The 20,929-nt window shown below is 44.9% G+C and overlaps 1 protein-coding gene and 1 non-coding gene across 9 annotated transcripts in view; both read left to right on the forward strand.

Moving 5' to 3' along the window:
* CHD4 (chromodomain helicase DNA binding protein 4) overlaps window positions 1-20,495 on the forward strand; it is a 28,392-nt gene extending 7,897 nt beyond the window's left edge. For 3 of the 8 annotated variants that reach the window (XM_014793867.2, XM_087442854.1, XM_087442853.1), the window contains exons 11-40: window positions 240-443; window positions 563-768; window positions 1,147-1,278; window positions 1,359-1,455; window positions 2,176-2,367; window positions 2,851-3,051; window positions 3,242-3,379; window positions 3,651-3,772; window positions 3,895-4,068; window positions 4,425-4,566; window positions 4,660-4,791; window positions 4,903-5,020; window positions 6,475-6,599; window positions 6,950-7,187; window positions 7,591-7,766; window positions 10,360-10,540; window positions 10,625-10,711; window positions 10,801-10,889; window positions 10,991-11,124; window positions 11,469-11,613; window positions 11,728-11,893; window positions 12,157-12,254; window positions 12,364-12,493; window positions 12,749-12,820; window positions 13,147-13,284; window positions 13,541-13,649; window positions 13,761-13,893; window positions 18,611-18,809; window positions 19,538-19,701; window positions 19,874-20,495. In XM_014793867.2, the coding sequence (XP_014649353.1) occupies window positions 240-443; window positions 563-768; window positions 1,147-1,278; window positions 1,359-1,455; window positions 2,176-2,367; window positions 2,851-3,051; window positions 3,242-3,379; window positions 3,651-3,772; window positions 3,895-4,068; window positions 4,425-4,566; window positions 4,660-4,791; window positions 4,903-5,020; window positions 6,475-6,599; window positions 6,950-7,187; window positions 7,591-7,766; window positions 10,360-10,540; window positions 10,625-10,711; window positions 10,801-10,889; window positions 10,991-11,124; window positions 11,469-11,613; window positions 11,728-11,893; window positions 12,157-12,254; window positions 12,364-12,493; window positions 12,749-12,820; window positions 13,147-13,284; window positions 13,541-13,649; window positions 13,761-13,893; window positions 18,611-18,809; window positions 19,538-19,701; window positions 19,874-19,891 (4,260 nt within the window). In that variant the 3' untranslated portion in view covers window positions 19,892-20,495. Of the gene's footprint in view, window positions 1-239; window positions 444-562; window positions 769-1,146; window positions 1,279-1,358; window positions 1,456-2,175; window positions 2,368-2,850; window positions 3,052-3,241; window positions 3,380-3,650; window positions 3,773-3,894; window positions 4,069-4,424; window positions 4,567-4,659; window positions 4,792-4,902; window positions 5,021-6,474; window positions 6,600-6,949; window positions 7,188-7,590; window positions 7,767-10,359; window positions 10,712-10,800; window positions 10,890-10,990; window positions 11,125-11,468; window positions 11,614-11,727; window positions 11,894-12,156; window positions 12,255-12,363; window positions 12,494-12,748; window positions 12,821-13,146; window positions 13,285-13,540; window positions 13,650-13,760; window positions 13,894-18,610; window positions 18,810-19,537; window positions 19,702-19,873 lie in introns of all 8 variants that reach the window. The other 5 variants (XM_004438724.3, XM_014793868.2, XM_087442852.1 and 2 more) reach the window with 4 other exon arrangements.
* Window positions 11,933-12,072, forward strand: LOC147914832 (small Cajal body-specific RNA 11). The gene has a single exon (XR_015555035.1).
* Window positions 20,496-20,929: the final 434 nt, after the last annotated feature.

A 20,929-nucleotide genomic window follows, 5' to 3' on the forward strand; every position in this document is an offset into this window, starting at 1 on the left:
TGTTCTGGGTTATTGTTGAAGTCTAGCTACTGGTTCTGTTAAGTATATAGGAGTGATAACGTCACACAAATCCTGCATGAAGTCTAGAACTGGAAAGGGAGTTCTATTATCTTCTCTCTAGAAGGGTCCTGGGATTAGATCTTACTTGAAATAATCCGTTGATAAGGATGAGGCTGTGAGCTGTACTGTCTTCTCCCCGTGGTAATGATTTAGTGTTGGATCATCTCTTTTTCTCTCAGTGTCCAGCTCTTAAGGGCAAAGTTCAGAAGATCCTAATCTGGAAGTGGGGTCAGCCACCATCTCCCACACCAGTGCCTCGGCCTCCAGATGCTGATCCTAATACTCCCTCCCCCAAGCCCTTGGAGGGGCGGCCAGAGCGGCAGTTCTTTGTGAAATGGCAAGGCATGTCTTATTGGCACTGCTCCTGGGTGTCTGAACTCCAGGTAAACCTGGCATAGGCTAGAGATATGGGGGCTACAGTGAAGAGGGTAGTGAGAAAACAGCCTTGCAGATGGAAGGGGTGAACGCAGCTCCTTGGTGACATTTCTCTTTCTGCTTGCAGTTGGAGCTGCACTGTCAAGTGATGTTCCGAAACTATCAGCGGAAGAATGATATGGATGAGCCACCTTCTGGGGACTTTGGTGGTGATGAAGAGAAGAGCCGAAAGCGAAAAAACAAGGACCCTAAATTTGCTGAGATGGAGGAACGTTTCTATCGCTATGGGATAAAACCTGAGTGGATGATGATCCACCGAATTCTCAACCACAGGTACCAGTGGAGCTGGGCCAGACTGGTGGTTGTCTTGGGTATGCTGGAGGTAGGCGGCATATCCATTGGGAGACTCTTGCCAAAGGGAGTGAAAAAAATGGACATCACCAGTAACTTATACTTGGAAGAGACGCACACTCGATATATCATTATTAACTGACTGAATCCTGGTATTTGAGCCATAGGAGACTACAGATTAGAGTTAATTTTTGGTCCAAAGCCTGGTATAGTAGAGGCTCTGAATACACGTGGTGTCTGTCCTTCCTAGAGGTCTGGTTTGGGACATACATTATTAGCAGTTTTTGAGAGCAAGGCTGACTTAGGAGGAGAGGAGGGTGGCCTTCTGGCTTTGAGGGTTTTTTTTCCTTGACCTTGCAGCGTGGACAAGAAGGGCCATGTCCACTACTTGATCAAGTGGCGAGATTTGCCCTATGATCAGGCATCCTGGGAGAGTGAGGATGTGGAGATACAGGACTATGACCTGTTCAAGCAGAGCTATTGGAATCACAGGTGAGTGACTTTGGTGAGGAGTGGAGTTGCTTCTTATTGAGAAGGACCCTAGGCAGCTGTGTGATGTCTGTCTTCTTTAGGGAGTTAATGAGGGGTGAGGAAGGACGACCAGGCAAGAAGCTCAAGAAGGTGAAGCTAAGGAAGTTGGAGAGGCCTCCTGAAACTCCAACAGTTGATGTGAGTTGGGGCAGAAGAGGGAGGGCACAATTTGTTGGGTAGGACTGTGTATTTTGTGTGCTCCAGTCCAACGATGGTGCTCTAAGTAATGATCTGCAAGTAATAACTTTATAGGTGAGATTGCTTCACGAGATCTGCTTCCCCACATCTGCTTCCCCACTTCTCCACATCTCTGTACACCAGAGAAGATACTAGGATTACTTTCTTTTCATCATTAGAAAAATAAAAACATAGAAGGTGGTATTTTATGTGATTCATTTAGGGCGGGGTCATACTACCAAGCTTTTATGAAACTTATATTGGAACCTGGGTCTCCTGACTCTTAATTCATGGCTCAGTTCCTCTGGGTTTTATTTGTGTAATATAATGTCAGTATGGTTAAGGTTAAAAAGATGAATTTGGGGGGGATATACAGTTATTTACCTGGTAGATCCTGACTAGCAGAATATACTGTATTGCTAGGGAGGCTATGATGTGTCTTTCCTCAGAGATCTGTAGGACCAAGATCTCTGTCTGTCTGATAGGTTAATTGCCTTGCTTCCTGGAGGATCCTAAATCAAACACAAAGTTACCATAAACATTGAGGATTTTTTTCCCCACAGTTTTTTGTAGCTCTCTGAAGGAGGATCTAGTGAGAATGTGTGAGGAGGAGGCAGCTGTTGTCTCATGGAAGGAAGGGAATTCTTTGCCAGCTCTTGACTTGTTTATTTTATCCTTCAGCCAACAGTGAAGTATGAGCGACAGCCAGAGTACCTGGATGCCACGGGTGGAACCCTGCACCCGTATCAAATGGAGGGCTTGAATTGGTTGCGCTTCTCCTGGGCTCAGGGCACTGACACCATCTTGGCTGATGAGATGGGCCTCGGGAAGACTGTCCAGACAGCAGTCTTCCTCTATTCCCTCTACAAGGAGGTAGGAAAGCTGGGGCTGTTAGTTTTTTGTGTGGATATTTTGTGTTTATGGTCTTCTCTTGCACTCTGAGGAGAGAGAACAAGGAAGAAAAAATTGGTCACTGATCTTGAAGAATACGGTTGAATGACAGTAAGAGACACACGTGCACAGAGAAAGATTTGAGGGAATGGAGCCATGGGTAGAATTAGAGCCTCAGTCCTGGGGGAACGGATATGTGTTGCGATAAGCAGAATTGTGAGTAGAATTAGTATGAAAAGACTTAATGGAAGGGGTAAGGTTTTAGGCTCTCTGTAAAGGCAGGCATGGCTTTGTGGAAAGGAGTAGACAGGACGTATTCATGTGTAGAGAAAGGTGAGAGCAGAAGCAGCAGTGCGTGTGTCAGTCCTTGGCGAGCTCTTGGGGCAGAGGATAGAGATGGGCGCTGGGGTTGTGGTGTGATGGGGCCCTCAGTCCTTAGCCTGCTTCTTCTCTTTTTCTTCAAAGGGTCATTCCAAAGGCCCCTTCCTAGTGAGTGCCCCTCTTTCTACCATCATCAACTGGGAGCGGGAGTTTGAAATGTGGGCTCCAGATATGTATGTGGTGACCTATGTGGGTGACAAAGATAGCCGTGCCATCATCCGAGAGAATGAGTTCTCCTTTGAAGACAACGCCATTCGTGGTGGCAAGAAGGCCTCTCGCATGAAGGTATCTCAGTTAGAGGGAGGCCACCCTAGAGAGGAAGTTGTTGCTATGGGCTTACTTTGCCTCCTTCTGACCTGGTCCCTGGGGTGAGGCAAAAGGATAACAGCTGGGAGTAGGGAAAAACTGCAAGTCCCTTGAGTTTGTTTATGCTGGAGGAGTTGAACATTAGTGACCAGGTTGCCTTCTTGTGCAGAAAGAGGCATCTGTGAAATTCCACGTGCTGCTGACATCCTATGAGTTGATCACCATTGACATGGCTATCTTGGGTTCTATTGATTGGGCCTGTCTCATCGTGGATGAAGCCCATCGGCTTAAGAACAATCAGTCTAAGGTGAGGGGGTAGGGAGGGAGGTTATGGTCTCCAGTTTTAGTTTTCTAGGACCACCTACTCATTAAGGGGAGATCTAGGAGGAGAGGAAAGGGAAAAATGGTCTCTGCTTCTCTTCCTCCCTTGTGGTACCCCTTGGTGGCCAGCCCTCAAAAGAGAGATGGAGGTAAGGGTGGGGGACTAAACTGTTGGGCAGTGAAACAGCTCGGAGTTTTGCAGAGATCTACTGGAGCCATCTTTTCATTGAATTTCACTTCTGCATCTTCTTCACCAGTTCTTCCGGGTCTTAAATGGTTACTCACTCCAGCACAAGCTGTTGCTGACTGGGACTCCATTACAAAACAATTTAGAAGAGTTGTTTCATCTGCTCAACTTTCTCACTCCTGAGAGGTTCCAGTAAGTGTGTGTTTATCCATAATTGGCTCATAATTCTGCTTCTCATTCTTCCTGTTGCCCATTTCCTATATCACTTTTCTTTCTTTCTTTCTCCACCAACTTTTTCCTTTCTCTTTCTGAAGCAATTTGGAAGGCTTCTTGGAAGAGTTTGCTGACATTGCCAAAGAGGACCAGATTAAAAAACTGCATGATATGCTAGGGCCTCACATGTTGCGGCGGCTCAAAGCTGACGTGTTCAAGAATATGCCATCCAAGACAGAGCTGATTGTGCGTGTGGAGCTGAGCCCTATGCAGAAGTGAGTCGGAAGGGGTAGAAGCATTGACTTCATTTTGCAAATGTAGTTAAACGTCTGCCAGTCTGCAGTGTTTCTTATTCCTCCGCACACTCTGATTCAAGGCATCTGGTGATGGAAGCAAGCAACGCCTAAAGAAACACCTGATGCTGGGTAGCTAGGGCCCTTAGTCTTATTTAGTTACATACCTTACCTTATTTAAAATTATGATGGTGGTGGTGCTGGTACTGGTGCTTCTTGTTAGGTTTCCTTAGTCTCAAAGTGAGATATGTTGGAAGGAAGATCTCAGACCTTGGGACTGCATTATAAGTCACATAAAAGCTCTTGAGTCTGACTTATCTTTCTATCTTGCCATGTAGGAAATACTACAAGTACATCCTTACTCGAAATTTTGAAGCACTCAATGCTAGAGGTGGTGGCAACCAGGTCTCTCTGCTAAATGTGGTGATGGACCTTAAGAAGTGCTGCAACCACCCGTATCTCTTCCCTGTGGCTGCAATGGTATGTTGTGCCACCTCTTGTTCCTCCCTGGGTTGGAACTGCTCCATTTGGGCTTTCTTTCAATATTTTTTTCTTATTTACTTCTTTCCTTAGGAAGCCCCTAAGATGCCTAACGGCATGTATGATGGCAGTGCCCTAATCAGAGCATCTGGGAAATTATTGCTGCTACAGAAGATGCTCAAGAACCTTAAGGAGGGTGGGCATCGTGTACTCATCTTCTCCCAGGTATTATGTGGGCTGGGCCGGGAGCTTTAGGGATCAGCAGTAGACAACCCTCAGTAATGTGAGGAAAGGGATTATTATCTGACTCATAATTAAACTGTGCTCCTTTTCCAGATGACCAAGATGCTGGACCTGTTAGAGGATTTCTTGGAACATGAAGGTTACAAATATGAACGTATTGACGGTGGAATCACTGGGAACATGCGTCAAGAGGCCATTGACCGCTTCAATGGTAAGAGGGAAGGAGTGGCTTCAATCCAGGCATCCTCATTCACTCTTGTCTCTGGACCGATCACTTGTTCTTCTTCTTTTTTTTTTTTGTGAGGAAGATCAGCCCTGAGCTAACATCCATGCTAATCCTCCTCTTTTTGCTGAGGAAGACCGGCTCTGAGCTAACATCTATTGCCAATCCTCCTCCTTTTTTTTACCCCCCAAAGACCCAGGAGATAGTTGTATGTCATAGCTGCACATCCTTCCAGTTGCTGTATGTGGGACGCGGCCTCAGCATGGCCAGAGAAGCGGTGCGTCGGTGCGCGCCCGGGATCCAAACCCGGGCCACCGGTAGCGGAGTGCGCGCACTTAACCGCTACGCCACGGGGCCGGCCCCATCACTTGTTCTTCTCATGCACTTGCTTTTCTATATGGTTCTTCTGGGTCTTTGTCAATTGATGTGGAAGAGTAAAGCTTTTGAATATCTTGACTGGAAGAATGTATTGAACTATTCCTAGGAGATTTTTTTTCCTTTGGAGTCTTTGTTCTTTCTGCTAGAAAGAAGAGCATTTTATTTAACCCTCCTCATTGTATCTTGAGGCCCAGAGAGGGAACTGGAGTTATCCAAGCTCAAATTGCAAGTTAGTGGCAGACTTGTCTCAGTAGCCACTACTACTTTTTTTTTTTCACTTTTTATTTTAAAATAATTTTGGACTTAAAAGTTGCAAAAAATAATACAGAAAGTTCATATATACCATTCACCCAGCTTCTCTTGAATAATAACAACTTATATAACCATAGTACAACTGTCAAAACCAGGAAATTAACACTGGTGTCCTACTGCTGATTAAACTACAGACCTTAATTGAATGTTACCAGTTTTCTTCCTAATGTCCTTTTTCTGTTTCAGGATCCAATCCTAGATTCACATTGCATTTAGTTTTGTCTCTTCCTATCTGTGACAGTTCTTCATTCTTTCCTTTTCTTTCATGACATTGAAACTTTTGACGATCACTGGTCAGTTATTTTGTCGAATGTCTTTGAGTTTGTCTGATGTTTTCTCATGATTAGATTTGAGGGTAGGCATTTTGGACAAGAATACCATAGAAGCGATCCTGTGTCCTTTTCAGTGCATCATACCGGAGGGGGACATGATGTTGATATTGTCCCATTACTGGTGATGTTAAAACCTTGATCACTTGGTTCAGGTGGTATCTGCTGAGTTTTTCCACTGTAAAGTTACTCTTTTTCCCATTGTGGTTGATAATATCTTGAGGGAGATATTTGAGGCTATGGTAATATCCTGTTTCTCCTTCAATTTTCACGCTGATTTCCGTATCCATCAGTGGACCTTACTTACAACAATTATTACTGTGGTGTTTGCCTAATGAGGTTTTATATTTCTGACATCCCTTTTACATTGATTAATTGGAATTTAGGAGATGCTTCTAATGGTATTTTTGGTTCCTTTTTTAGCACCAGGTGCTCAACAGTTCTGCTTCTTGCTTTCCACTCGAGCTGGGGGCCTTGGAATCAATCTGGCCACTGCTGACACAGTTATTATCTATGACTCTGACTGGAACCCCCATAATGACATCCAGGTGAGCAGAGGTAGCAGCCTTGGTGTACAGTAACTTACTGGAAGTGCACAGTGTTCTCTGTGAGAACTCCACCATCTGAAATTAGTTGTTTCATGGGGAAACAATGGATTCTTTTTAAGTCTTTTACCTTATTGTAAGCCAGAGAGTTTGGGTTAGCTACGGTCCTGTTTTGGGTAACGTGATAGAGGGTGGTGTCTGGGCCAGGGGTGCAAAAGGAAGTTTTGTATGAAGGCAAGTTGCACGTCCTGCCTTGCGCTGGATTTGTCTTATTATGTGGAAGTCAAGGCAAGAGTGAAAGCAGGAAAATATGGTTACTTCAATTTCTGGCTTCGTTTTGTGCCCAACTCCAGGCCTTTAGCAGAGCTCACCGTATTGGGCAAAATAAGAAGGTGATGATCTATCGGTTTGTGACCCGTGCGTCAGTGGAGGAGCGCATCACGCAGGTGGCAAAGAAGAAGATGATGCTGACGCATCTAGTGGTTCGGCCTGGGCTGGGCTCCAAGACTGGATCCATGTCCAAACAGGAGCTTGATGACATCCTCAAGTTTGGCACTGAGGAGCTATTCAAGGATGAAGCCACAGATGGAGGTAAGCTAGTCAGAAACATGTTTTGGGGGCTGGCCTGGTGGCGTAGTGGTTAAGTGCACGTGCTCCGCTGCTGGCGGCCCGGGGTTCGGATCCTGGGCGCGCACTGATGCACTGCTTGTCAAGCCATGCTGTGGCAGTGTCCCATATAAAGTGGAGGAAGATGGGCAGAGATGTTAGCCCAGGGCCAATCTTCCTCGGCAAAAAGAGGAGGATTGGCATGGATGTTAGCTCAGGGCTGATCTTCCTCACACAAAAAAAAGAAAGTTGTTTCGGTGTGGGGCTTGGCCTCTCTAAAGGGTATTTTTGAATCCTGAGACTTGGACCTAGGGTCCTCTGGGACTTCCTTTTTCCACTGCAGCTGCTGAAGCTGACTTTGGGGCTGTGGATCCCTGATTCTTTGTAGGAGGAGACAACAAAGAGGGAGAAGATAGCAGTGTTATCCACTATGATGATAAGGCCATTGAAAGACTGCTGGACCGTAACCAGGATGAGACTGAAGATACAGAATTGCAGGGCATGAATGAATATTTGAGCTCATTCAAAGTGGCCCAGTATGTGGTGCGGGAAGAAGAAATGGGGGTAAGTATGAGTCCAACGCAATGTTGTGCTTGGTGATTAGTCTGAAAATTGGAACTGAGACCAAGATGGTGTTTGAGACAGGAGGAACACATTTGTAGGCAAATTAGTAAGTACATTGATGAATTGATATACCTCTTCCCTTGAGAATAAAGACTGTAACGTGACCAATCACATTCTCTTCTTTGCTGTGCCTGTCAGGAAACTCACAGCCAAATTTCTCACTCAAAACAGTTATATTAGCTCTTTATTGGAATCTCATTTCATTAACCCTACAAATGAACTTTTGATTGCTATCTCGAGTCTCTTTGGAGAAAAAGCAGGAGGTAACATACATACCTAGAGAGCCCATCTCCTGTGCTTTTTAAGCGTTAGAATTGTTTCTTCCCGTTTTCTTTTCCCTTCTTTTTCTTGGTCTTTTAGTAAAAAACGAATACTAAAATAGTGGTAAATGTGTGGCTTTGCTAATAATTTTTTTCCCCCAAATGATAGGGTATAAAATGAAAAAAACAAATTGCGTTCTCTTCTAGTCCCATTTAAACCATTCAGCTTGGGGTTCTTTGAATTAGCATAAGTTTCTGGTGGTCTTTGCCATCTTTTCTCATCCTTCCAACTCAGAACCATCCCTCTTGCTGTGTTTTTCTGATACATACCTCTTATCTTCTTTTTTGAGGGTGCTGCTACTAACCTCAGTTATGTGTCACTGTGGTTGAAAAGTCTGACAGGTCTTTAGACCAGTAGCATTCAATCAAAACTGCCATCGTGTATAGTGCTCCATGTTCTGTCAGGGCAGTGACTGCATATAGAAGTGACTGACTGGGGCAGCGTATGCTAAGTGGTTGGGAAGGGAGGGGTGGTACTCTCCCTCCTGTTGATAACCTCTGCTCATTACTACACAGGTATTCAAGTGACCCTCTTATTAGTGGCTGCAGTTGCTGTTTATAATATTTATAAATTTTATTTTTTGAATGAATAGTAATTTACATGATTTAAAATTCAAAAGATGGAAAGGTATCTCTTTTCCACCCCTGTCTGGCTACCTAGTTCCCTCCCTGGGGATAACTGATATTTTCAGTTTCTTGTATCTTGCTTTTTTTTTTTTCTTTTTTTTTTTTGCTGAGGAAGATTTGTCCTAAGCTAACATCCATTGCCAATCTTCCTCTTTTTGCTTGAGGAAGATTCGCCGTGAGCTAACATTCGTGCCAGTCTTCATCTATTTTGTATGTGGGTCGCCACCACAGCGTGGCCGCCAACAAGTGGTGTAGGTCCACACCTCGGAACTGAACCCAGGCCATCAAAGTGGAACATGCCGAACTTAACCACTAGGCCACGGGGCCGGCCCCCTTGGATCTCTCTAAAAGTATTTTATATGCCTACAGATTATATATATATATCCATCCATACATACACACAGATATATATACACAAACACCTTTTTGCTTTTCCTTTTAAACACAAAAGTAGTTTCTTATATGTAATGTTCTCTACCTTGCTTTTGTCTGCTTAATAAATCTTGAAGATACAGTCTAAATCAGTATATAAAGAGCTCCCTCACCTTTTTTTTTCTGCATAATATGTCCTTGTTTAGAAGTATCACTTTATTTTTAAAAATTGAGGCATAATTTACGTACAACATATTGGGTTTCAGGTGTATAATATAATGATTCAATATTTGTATATATTGCGAAATGATCAGTACAACTACATATGCATCACCATACACAGTTACAAAATTCTTTTTTCTTGTGATGAGAACTTTTAAGTTCTACTCGCAGCAATTTTCAAATATGCAATACGTTATCATTAACTATAGTCACCATGTTGTACATCACATTCCCAGGACTTATTTATTATTTAATTGGAAGTTTGTACCTTTTGACCCCCACCCTTCACCCATTTTGCCCACCCCCACCCCCCATAATTTATTTAATTAGTTCCATCATGAGGGACATTTAGATTGTTTCTAGCACTATGCTGTTAGCAGTAATTTACTACTAATATAAGGGATTTGGAATCAGTGGCCTGAAATGTCTGAAAAAAACATGTAAGACTTTCAGAGGATCATAAATATTATTGGGATATAGGAGAATATACGTATATATACACACACACACACACATATAATTTTTTCGTTTTTGCACACAGCTGGTAAACTTTTAGGCAGTTTGGGAAGATCAGAAGGGCTTATGGCCCTTCTGCGTTATCTCTTGTGAAACTCTTGCAGTATTTCAGAAGCTTCTCCATTCTGCTTTGCTAAGGCTCTAACCTCTCTTTTCTACATTTTATGTCTCCTGACTGTATATGTATCAGTAAAAGGGGTTAGAAGAAAGCATACTGTCTCTTCCTCTTTGTCTTGTGGTAATAGCTCCATCCCATGTTTTTCTTTAGTTATGTTGACTGCTGATCTATACATAATTATGAGGAGCCATGTCTTGTCAATTAAATTTCTTTTAAGTTCTTAGGTCCAAGCAGGCACACCAAATATTTCAGAGTCCAGTCATGAAAAGGAGCTAGCAGAATGGGAACTGTGAGGACCAGGGGTAGCTGGTGGTGCTGACTTCAGCACCCCTGAGTCCTGGCCCTCCCTCTGTCCCAGGAGGAAGAAGAGGTAGAACGGGAAATCATAAAACAAGAAGAAAGTGTGGATCCTGACTACTGGGAGAAATTGCTGCGGCACCATTATGAGCAGCAGCAAGAAGATCTGGCCCGAAATCTGGGCAAAGGAAAAAGAATCCGTAAACAAGTCAACTACAATGATGGCTCCCAGGAGGACCGAGGTGTGTGTGGCCGGCCCCGCCCCCCACCCATGGGCCGTTCCACTAGAGCAGTGGGCCCCGCTCATCTGCCCTCTCTCCCTCCAGATTGGCAGGACGACCAGTCCGACAACCAGTCCGATTATTCAGTGGCCTCAGAGGAAGGTGATGAAGACTTTGATGAACGTTCAGAAGGTGAGGGCTATGCCTTTCTGCTGGTTGTTATAATACTGCTTTGTCTAGTACCCTACAAGTGTCACTCACACATCTTTTTCTTCTTGCAGCTCCCCGCAGGCCCAGTCGTAAGGGCTTGCGGAATGATAAAGATAAGCCATTGCCTCCTCTGTTGGCCCGTGTTGGTGGGAATATTGAAGTAAGTGCCATACAATTCTAAGGAGGGGTCGGGGAGAGCCAGTATTGGGTCTTTGGTGGAGTAAGACCTGCTCCCTCTCACCGAGTTCCTTCTCCTCCTAGGTACTTGGTTTTAATGCTCGTCAGCGAAAAGCCTTTCTTAATGCAATTATGCGATATGGGATGCCACCTCAGGATGCTTTTACCACCCAGTGGCTTGTGAGAGATCTGCGAGGCAAATCAGAGAAAGAGTTCAAGTAAGTTGAGAGCGGGAATGACTGACATAGAGCAAGTGCTTCTAATCTCTGATCAGTCTCAAGTACTAGTCCGGGCTGTGCAGGGAAATTCGCTGTTTCCTCTGCTGAATTTGGCAGGTGAAACTGTTAGTAATAGGGTTCTTTGTGTTCCCTAGCTTCTCTGGAAGATAGCCTGGAGCATGGTATGGGGTTTGGAGACCAGCCTGCAGTGTGATGGTGGGCTTTACCTCAAGATGGAACCATAGTTGTTGTCTGGGATAATGCCTAACTGGGGGTTGGAAAGAATCTGATCTAGGAGCTGGCATGATTGCTGTTTAACTCATTTCTCTACTTCTTTACTGTAGGGCTTACGTCTCTCTTTTTATGCGGCATTTATGTGAGCCGGGAGCAGATGGGGCTGAGACTTTTGCTGATGGTGTCCCCAGAGAAGGCCTGTCTCGCCAGCATGTTCTTACTAGGATTGGTGTCATGTCCTTGATTCGCAAGAAGGTGAGCCTTGAGCCTCTCTCTATTGTTCAAGGTTTCTAGGGGAAACTGAAGGGCCAACAGGAAAGGAGCCCAGAGCTAGAATTGGGTCTTGAACTTCTTGTCTTGTTGTTATAGGTTCAGGAGTTTGAACATGTTAATGGGCGCTGGAGCATGCCTGAACTTGCTGAAGTAGAGGAAAACAAAAAAATGTCCCAGCCCGGCTCACCTTCCCCAAAGACTCCTACACCCTCCACTCCAGGGGACACACAACCCAATACTCCTGCACCTGCTCCACCTGCTGGTAAGTCTGCCTGTACTGTCATTTTCTGTCCCTTTCTTCTTGTCCTGGCCTATGCTTTTTCTGCTCCCCTGTGCGCAGTTCTAACAGTGGAGTCTGGCAGGACACACAGCAATTTCCCTCTCAGTTTAGGAGGGCTGTCCTAAGAATAGGGCTGGCTCTTAAAGGCACGAGAGGACAATTTAAAATGAGATAAACTGAGAAGGCATGACCTTTTCTCTGATCTAGGACTTTCTTCCTAATTAATTCTCTTCTGTGGGTTGCAGAGGATGGGATAAAAATAGAGGAAAATAGCCTCAAAGAAGAAGAGAGTGCAGAAGGAGAAAAGGAGGTTAAATCTGTTGCCTCTGAGGCCACCGTTGAGGTAAGAGATGGGGGCGACTGGATGCCGTACCAAAGGCAGATGAATAAGCCCACTCTCCCTTTTGGGTGCTGGCCTATCTGCTTTAACTTTTGTTTTTTTTTCTTGAAAGTGTACACAGCCCCCTGCCCCTGCCTCAGAGGATGAAAAGGTCCTTATTGAACCTCCTGAGGGAGAAGAGAAAGTGGAAAAGGCTGAGGTGAAGGAGAGAACAGAAGAACCTATGGAGACAGAGCCCAAAGGTATCCACATTTTCAAGCACTACAGATTCCTGTGTGAACCGCAGTCACTCTTGGACTTCAGCCAAGCTGTAGAGATGTGACACGCTGAAGAATCCTGCACCCTTGGCTTTCAATTGTGGAGTTTTTCCCTCCCTTAAGATATCTTTTATGACTTTAATCATAGAGATTGAGGTTTAGGACTGTTCCAGTTGGATATAGTGTGGAACAGAGGAGACCATTCTTTAGATACACTCTCAGTGCCATTTGTTCCCCCAGGTGTTGCTGACGTGGAAAAGGTGGAGGAGAAATCAGCAATAGATCTGACCCCCATTGTGGTAGAGGACAAAGGTGAGTGTTTGGAGAAGCTGATTGTGGCTTACAAGGACTTTAAAACTAGAAGCAAGGACTTTATCTTCAGGACACCCGACCACCCCTCCAAGCCCCAGCCTCCCCATCCACACCCGTATAGTCATTTTATCCCAAGTTAAAAGACTCCTCTGTCCTCACATTTAGTTGTCCATGGGCCAGGGGCACCTTTTTCTGGGTTTGAGAAACACCTGTGTGGAGAAAGGGTGGAGGTGGATGGATATGTTGTAGCATACAGTGCTATGGGTACAGGCCAAGGTGCTGGGCTTCTGTCTAGAGCTGACATTTTTCTTCTGCATGTCCTGCAGAAGAGAAGAAAGAAGAAGAAGAGAAAAAAGAGGTGATGCTTCAGAATGGAGAGACTCCCAAGGACCTGAATGATGAGAAGCAGAAGAAAAATATTAAACAGCGTTTCATGTTCAACATTGCAGATGGTGGTTTTACTGGTAAGAAAATGAGGGCCCACTGGGGTTAGAAGGATCTGAGGTGAAATTAGGGTTTTTGTCAGAAGCCTGGGTATAGAGACTTTACCTCTACTAGATGAGGGAATGCCAGGCTGATTGCATAATCCTCTTGGTTCCGTATTAGAAAGCCAGAGGCATACTACTAAGATGGTATCTGGGGAACAGGAGTAAATAGCTTTTTGAATTCTCAACAGATGTTTGTCTTTTTCTCCCCAATCTTCCCCAAATTCCTCCTCAGAGTTGCACTCCCTTTGGCAGAATGAGGAGCGGGCAGCCACGGTCACCAAGAAGACTTATGAGATCTGGCATCGACGGCACGACTACTGGCTGCTGGCTGGCATCATAAAGTATCCTTTGCCTAAGTCTGGGCTGAGGTTCTTGGAGCAGGTTTCTGAAGGTCCCACAGTTTGAGGTTCTTACTTTCCTTGTTTTGTTTTTCCTGAGCACTTTTCCAATAGCCATGGCTATGCCCGGTGGCAGGACATCCAGAATGACCCACGCTATGCCATCCTCAATGAGCCTTTCAAGGGTGAAATGAACCGTGGCAATTTCTTAGAGATCAAGAATAAGTTTCTAGCCCGAAGGTTCAAGGTGAGCAGGATGGGGAGGAATACAGCATTGAAGTGACAGCCTCTAAAGTGCAGAAGGGACTGCAAAGGAGGGAGTCTGTTCACTTAGCTGTTCTCCTGTGTACTTTACTTTTGTATGCTGTGAAAGGCTTTCCTCCCAAGTGTCTTACATATTAGAGATCGAAACATACAGACTTGAAAATTAACCAGCTGTTCAAGGGCTGAAGATGACTGTGCCTAACGAATGACACAGACTAGTGCAGTGGCTGTGTTGGGGGAACACTGTAGGCTGGAGTGTTAGGAAAGATACAGAGGTGGGACTGAATTGGATCTCGAGGGAGGGCTGTCAGTGGGCTGGTGGTACTTTTTTGTGGGTCCGAGAGTACCTGTGTGCATAGGGGGTGGAGTGGATGCACAAAGGGGAGGCAAAGGTAGAGCTCCATTTTCAGAATCACCAGGGCTGATCAACAAGCCCAGGACTGAAAGGAATCTCACTCAGGAGTTCAGCAAATCTGTATCAAGGCCACCTTGTGTGCAAACCATCAAAATGGGATACCATGAAGATAAGACACATGGCTCTTAAGCTGAGTATAATTGGGAGAATAGGAAATGTACACTAATGAACCTTCAATCATTAGGTGCCAAGCAATGAGTGGCATAGGGACACAAAGAAAATAAGGCATGGTGCCTGTTGTCAAGGAGCTTTCAATTTAAAGTAGAGGCACGTGTGTGACCAAATGAATGCCATTCTGCGTATTGGGAGGAAGACTACTGAATCCATAGAAAGTTCTCCCGAGGGAATTTGGGGAGCAGGGAGAGAGCTAACAGATGGCTGCATGGAGAATATGGCATTGGAATTAAGTTTTAATAAAGGCAATAGAGATTGTTGGATAGAAACAGAAGGCTGTTTGAACCAAAGGGATTAGGTTGGGCAAAGAGATAGAGGCAGCAGAGCTTAGGCTGTTTGGAAACAGCAAATAGCGCAGATGGGCTGTAAAAAATACTTGTGTTATGGTGGGAGGTAGGCTGGAGAGAAGGAAGGGCTAGAGGTCAGTAGGTGGGTTTTGGTACCGGATAAGAGAGTTTGGACTTTACCCTGTAGTTAGTGGGCAGCCATTGAAGGTTCCTGAAGTGTTTTGATATGACCAAGGGAAATGGAAACAGAACATTCATGAGATTATAGAACTATTATATAGTCATGAGGTAGTAAAGACTGGGCTGTGATGCTGGTTGCAGAAAATGAAAAGGATAAGATAAAGGAAACAGAACACCAAAGAATTTACAGGATTTACTGATTGATTGTAGGGGTCAGGAAACCTTTTCTATTAAAGGGCTAGATAGTAACTCTTTCAGGCTTTGTGGGACACCCGGTCTCTGTTGCAAATAGTCAAGTCTGTCGTAGTGTGAAAGCAGCCATAGGTACAAACAAGCATGAATGTGTTGCAATAAAACTTTATTTATTGACACTAAAATTTGAACTTCATATAATTGTTATGAAGTGTCACAAACTTCTTATTTTGACTTTTTTCAACCATTTAAAAATGTAAAAAGCCATTCTTAGCTCTTGGGCCATACAAAGCAGGCAGCAGGCTGGATTTATTTGGTCCACAGGCCATAGTTTGCAGACTTCTAACTTAGTGGATTTGAGATACAAAGGATTGAGACTCCAAAAATAACTGAAATGTTGAGCCTGAGTCCCTGAGCAAGTTAAATTATCATTGGCAGATCAGGGAAATGAGGAGGGGGAGCAGTTTGTACAAAAGAATAAGTTCAATTTTAGCCAAATCATTGGGTGTTTCTCACGAGTAAATACTCTCCCACTACCCCCACCACCATAAACAAGTGGGATCAAAGAGTGATCCACCATACACGAGTGGGATCAGAACAGTCAGTGCTTGAGATGCAGGTCTGAAAAGCATCAAATCATTTGCGTAGTGGTGCTGGTTGATGCAAGGAGTGGAGAAATTTCTTGGCAGAATGCTTTGAAAGAACAGCAGCAAGCCAAGGGCTGATCCTGGAGAAAGCTTATAGTTTGGGGCAGGAGGAGGGAGTTGGTGAAGGAGACAGGGTATGTAGATTGAAAGTAGATGCGTGGTCTGTTTGGGGATAAATTAGTAGGCCCTGATGGAGCCAGGTCTTGTGGAAGAAACAGTGACAACCATTATTCTCATACTGTCCTTTTTTCCTGACCTCAATGGATTTATTCTCTTTAAGAACCAGTTGATACTTGAGCAAATTAAGTCTCATAACTTATGAATCAACATTCTGTCCCTTGGAATATATTTCAGAGAACCTTTACACAGCTCCATCAGGGGACGTGCAAGAGTGTTCGTTGCAGTGTGATTTTTGGTGGTGGGACCTGGAGGCAACCTAGATGTTTGACATTGGGAGTGTGGATAGGTAAAATGTGGATTCACATCATGGAGCATTAAGCAACAGTTAGAAGCAACACAATACATGTGCTATAACAACATAAATGGACCTTCTAAAAACATGTAGTGGGGAAAGGGAAAAAAAGCATTTTTTATGTATAGAACATCATTCTATAAATTAGAAATGTGCACATGAAATAATACTCAGTCTTCAAAAACACCCACAAAAAGACACAGCATATTAGAAGGTATGCCTATTGAGGAAGGAAAGGAATGGGAGTAAGACAGGAAAACAAAAGAAAAGAAACAAAAATAATTTTAGAGTAAAACAACTCAAATGCTACAACATGGTAGGTGTATCCATAGGATGGACTACGATGCAACCATTAAAAATAATCTTTTATAAAAAGCAGTTAATAGGAAGATTCGGGCCAGCCCCAGTGCCCTAGTGGTTAAGTTTGGGGTGCTCTGCTTCAGTGGCCCAGGTTTGGTTCCTGGGCGCGGACCTATACCACTCGTCAGTGGCCATGCTGTGGTGGCAACCCACATACAAAATAGAGAAAGACTGGGGCTGGCCCGGTGGCACAAGTGGTTAGGTGCGCGCGCTACACTGCGGTGGCCCAGGGTTCGCTGGTTCGGATCCTGGGCGTGCACCGACGCACCGCGTGTCAAGCCATGCTGTGGTGGCGTCCCATATAAAGTGGAGGAAGATGGGCATGGATGTGAGCCCAGGGCCAGTCTTCCTCAGCAAAAAGAGGAGGATTGGCAGATGTTAGCTCAGGGCTGATCCTCCTCACAAAAAAAAAAAAAAAAAATAGAGGAAGACTGGCAACAGATGTTAGCTCAGGGCAAGTCTTCCTCAGCAAAAAAATAAATAATGGAGGAGTCTTACTATTTAACTTTGAAAACATTAGATATGTATATATAGTAGTTTCCCCTAATCCGTGGGGAATATGTTCCAAGAACATCCGGTGGATGCCTGAAACCACGGATAGTACCAAACCCTATATATACCATGTTTTTTTCCTATAATACATACCTGTGATAAAGTTTAATTAATTAATTAAGGTTTTTTTTGTGTGAGGAAGATCAGCCCTGAGCTAACATCCATGCTAATCCTCTCTTTGCTGAGGAAGACCGGCTCTGAGCCAACATCTATTGCCAATCTTCCTCCTCTTTTTCTCCAAAGCCCCAGTAGATAGTTGTATGTCATAGTTGCACATCCTTCTAGTTGCTATATGTGGGACGCAGCCTCAGCATGGCTGGAGAAGCGGTGTGTCGGTGTGCGCCCGGGATCCAAACCTGGGCCGCCAGTAGCGGAGCATGCGCACTTAACTGCCAAGCCACGGGGCCGGCCCAGTTTAATTTATAAATTAGGCACAGTAAGAGATTAGCAACAATAATATTAAAGTTGGCTGTGGGGCCGTTATTAAGTAAAATAAGGGTTACTTGAACACAATCACTGTGATACTGTGACAGTCAATCTGATAACCGAGATGACTACTAAGTAACTAATAGGCAGGTAGCCTATACAGCATGGATAAGCTGGACAAAGGAATGATTCACGTCCTGGGACGGACAGAGTGGGACGGTGTAAGATTTCATCATGCTACTCAGAACAGTGTGCAATTTAAAACGTGAATTGTTTATTTCTGGAATTTTCCATTTAATATTTTTGGACCGCAGTTGACTCTGAGTAACTGAAACTTTGGAAAGCAAAACCACGGATAAGGAGGGGGACTACTGTAGAATGATCTCAATTATGTAAAATTTGTGATTTTAATTGTTTATATATTTTGTATTTTCTAAATTGAGTTTTTATCATTTTTGTATGAGTGAATCAATAAAGGGTAAAGAGTTTTATTTTTTTAACAGTTTTATTTTATTTATTTATGTTTTTGTGAGGAAGATCAGCCCTGAGCTAACATCCATGCTAAGCCTCCTCTTTTTGCTGAGGAAGACCGGCTCTCAGCTAACATCTGTTGCCAATCCTCCTCCTTTTTTTTGTTTCCCCAAAGCCCCAGTAGATAGTTGTATGCCTTAGCTGCACATCCTTCTAGTTGGTGTATGTGGGATGCCGCCTCAGCATGGCCAGAGAAGCGGTGCATCGGTGTGCGCCCGGGATCTGAACCCGGGCCGCCAGTAGCGGAGTGTGCGCACTTAACGGCTAAGCCACAGGGCCGGCCCAGGGTAAAGAGTTTTAAAAACGTAGACCTTGAAAGGAGAGTAAAGAAGGCAATGCAATGTTGAACTGCTTGGGTTTGGGGGAGCCATCTGTAAGGTTCTTTATAGGTTCTGAGAGGCCCATCAGAAATAAGCAAAGTGAGTGTCAGTTCATCTCCCATTTCCTCTTTATCCCTTGTCCAGCTCTTAGAACAAGCCCTGGTGATTGAGGAACAGCTGCGCCGGGCAGCTTACCTGAACATGTCAGAGGACCCCTCTCACCCTTCCATGGCCCTAAACACCCGCTTTGCTGAGGTGGAGTGTTTGGCGGAGAGTCATCAGCACCTGTCCAAGGAGTCAATGGCAGGAAACAAGCCAGCCAATGCAGTCCTGCACAAAGGTAGCCAGTGGCTCCCCTGCCTCCTGCTGACTCAGCCTCCTTCTTCCTCTACCCCTCCCCAACACATTGGCTTCTTGTTTCCAAACCTTTTTCAGAGCCCCTTTGGGAGCTTAGCCTTCCTCCTTGGGAAGCTAATGTCTTAGAGGCAATCGAGGACAGTAGTTCTTTGCCTCTTTCAACTCTTAATATATTCAAGTTGTTGGAGGTGGAAAGCAAAGCAGAATAATATAGTGTTATCTGGGATACTTCAGAGGTAACTTCAGGTGATTTAAGATCCTGTCAAATTCTAGACCCTTTTCAACATTTTTTTTTCTGATTAAAGTTAAAACATTGTGAGAGGGGTGGAGGGTGAAGTGAGGAAAGGAAGACTGTTATAAAGGAAGAGGGAGACACCTCGAAAAGGTGGAGAAGAAAGATAGAAAAGGAAATAATAGGAATAAGCGTGTCTCAGGAAGTAGAGAAAATAGAGACAGTTGGGAGCAAGGGACAGTGAGGGTTAGGTGACTTTAAGAAGCATAGAAGCATGGCCAGTTGGAACTAGAATGTGAGGAATAGGAATTTGAGCATGGTAGAGGCCAGGTCACGTGACACAGTGACAAAAGACAATACTTGAGCATTCCAGCACATCAGTCCCTTGGTCAATGAGAAGTGATGGGGGGCAGGGGTCCACTGGTAAGAAGGATCTTGGTCTTGACCACCACAGCTCACCACTTTTTTTTTTTCCTGTGCAGTTCTGAAACAGCTAGAAGAACTGCTGAGTGACATGAAAGCCGATGTGACTCGACTCCCAGCTACTATTGCCCGAATTCCCCCAGTTGCTGTGAGGCTACAGATGTCAGAGCGTAACATTCTTAGCCGCCTGGCAAACCGAGCACCTGAACCTACTCCACAGCAGGTAGGACCGTTTTCTTCTGGCCAGCTGTTCGAGCAGAGCCACTGTTACTTTGCTGTCTGTCCCTAGCTTTACATACTGGACAGGTGGGGCTGTCTCACCAGTGAGTTCCCGTAGGATCAGGTGGATTCCTGTGGTCTGGCATTCTGACTCCCTTGGCTCTCTTTTCCTGTAGGTAGCCCAGCAGCAGTGAAGATCAGACTGATGATACCACCTCCACCGCTGAGCAGTGACCTTCCTCACTTTCCCTTGCCCAGCTTCTCACCTGGGGGCCTGAGAGACCCTCTCCTTCCTCCTGCCCCATATTCCATGTTGTAAAGGAACAGCCCCCAGTGCACTGGGGGAGGGGAGGGAGTGAGGGGCAGTGGTGCCCTTCCTGCTGGAGAGACATGCAGCAGTAGCGCCGGCGCCATCTGCAGGGAGCTGGCGGGCTGGCCGCCTTCTGGGCCCTGGCTTCTCCCTACTGTAACGTCTGTTACACACAAACTGTTGTGGGTCCCGCCAGGCTTGAAGAAAATGATCTGAATTTCTTTCTCCTTTTGGTTTTATTTTGTTGGTTTACTTTGTGTTTCCTTTTCTCCTTTTTTGGGGTATTCAGAGTGGGCCGGGCCCCTGGGCGAGACACAGCTACCTCTGTTGGCATCTTTTTAATACCAGGAACCCAGCGGCTCCAGCCACTGAGCAGCTAGAATGAAATAAAGTGGAAAAAAAAAAAAAAAAGGAAAAGAACCAAAAGCGTAAAAAACCACAGCAAATTTCTTGATGAAAACTGAAAATAAAAGTTTCCTTGTATTTTAGTGCTCTGGTTCGGTGTGGGTGTAGGTTCAGGTGGATGAGTGTGCGTGACAGGAGCCCTGGGAAATGTGCAGCTGAGAACCAGGGGCTACTTGTGTTCTGATAGTCCACAAGAGACCGTGTCACGTCTGCACGTGCCCACTGTGCTCTGGACCAAGGATGACCAGCATGTGGGGGAATGAGCGGCTCCCACACCACCCGGGCTCGTGCCCTGTACTACCGGCCAACGGCTCTGTACCGTTGAGGAAGTGAACTCTGGGCTGTGGATTTCTCATGTATAAAATAAAGCTATCTTCCTCATAGAGTTATGAAGATAAAACCAGTAAAGTGCTTGGAACAGTTTCTAACAGCTACTAAGCACTGTTAGTATTTATTTGAAGGAAGGCTGAAGTTTTATCTAGTTGTGTGAAACTAGGATGCGAGGTGTCTTCCGACC

The sequence above is a fragment of the Ceratotherium simum genome, chromosome 17 (genome assembly GCF_057802395.1).
Source record: "Ceratotherium simum simum isolate JZ-2026a chromosome 17, ASM5780239v1, whole genome shotgun sequence".
Lineage (NCBI taxonomy): Eukaryota > Metazoa > Chordata > Mammalia > Perissodactyla > Rhinocerotidae > Ceratotherium > Ceratotherium simum.